Source organism: Etheostoma spectabile, unplaced genomic scaffold, assembly GCF_008692095.1.
Source record: "Etheostoma spectabile isolate EspeVRDwgs_2016 unplaced genomic scaffold, UIUC_Espe_1.0 scaffold406, whole genome shotgun sequence".
In the NCBI taxonomy this organism is placed as follows: Eukaryota; Metazoa; Chordata; class Actinopteri; order Perciformes; family Percidae; genus Etheostoma; species Etheostoma spectabile.
In genome coordinates, this window is record NW_022605605.1 from 115,632 (window position 1) to 116,607 (window position 976).

Sequence of the window (976 nt, forward strand, 5' to 3'; positions counted from 1 at the left end):
GGGACAGAGGGACTCTGAACTCTTCCTGAGGATCTGCTGTCCTTAATTGATTGATTGTCTAATTAATAAATTAGTTTTTCAGATTCGAGATCTGCTTTAAAGGAACATTTCCAACAAAGTACACGTCAAGTACTACAAGTTGCCCAAAGGTGGTTTTCCGTCCAGTTGGGGTGGTCTTGGTTATTTGATGCTATAAGGACCTCATAATTGACCCCTTGTTACCGTGGTTTCCGGCTGCAGGACGTGGAGCGTGGCGGCCGGGTGGAGGAGGAGGACATGGCTCGGCTGATGCAGCAGCTGGAGGGACGCGTCGCCACAGAGGTACACACCGCACCTACCTACATTACAGTTCTTAGGATTTATTTTTATTTATTTTTATTCATTCATGAAATAAGTCACAATATATCTCCAACATCTCCAATTTTTTTAGAAAATTTTGCAACTTTTTTCATGAATTGTTGTTGCTGTCTTTGAAGTTTTTGTCACTTTTTCCGCCTTTTTTTTACGTTTTTGTTACCATCTTCGAATTTTTTGTCGCTTTTTTCATAAATTTTTGTCCCTGTCTTTGAAGTTTTTACGACTTTTTTTGATATTTTTTGTTGCCTTTTTTGAATTTTTTGTCGCTTTTTTCATAATTTGTTGTTGCTGTCTTCCAAGTTTTTGTCACTTTTTCCGACTTTTTCAGATTTCTTTTTGCCGTCTTTGAAATGTTTGCCACTTTTCCTTAAATTGTTGTCGCTGGCTTTGAAGTTTTTGTCGATTTTTCCGACTTTTTTTAATTTTTCTTTGCCGTCTTCGAAATTTTTGCCGCTTTTTCAGAAATTATTGTTGCTGTCTTCAAAGTCTTTGTCACCTTTTCCGACTATTTTTAAATTTTTTTTGGCGTCTTTGAAAGGTTTGCCACTTTTTTGATAAATTGTTGTCACTGTCTTTGAAGTTTTTGTCTCTTTCTGAGGTTTCCCTCCGTTTGCCCCCC

The 976-nt window shown here is 37.6% G+C and overlaps 1 protein-coding gene across 1 annotated transcript in view; it reads left to right on the top strand.

The window, feature by feature from the left end:
* The window catches only part of LOC116686626 (titin-like), a gene marked incomplete in the record, with an annotated part of 242,683 nt that overhangs the window by 63,510 nt on the left and 178,197 nt on the right, over positions 1 to 976 (top strand). Inside the window, 1 exon segment of the mRNA XM_032511647.1 lies at positions 241 to 321. Within this exon segment, the coding sequence (XP_032367538.1) occupies positions 241 to 321 (81 nt within the window).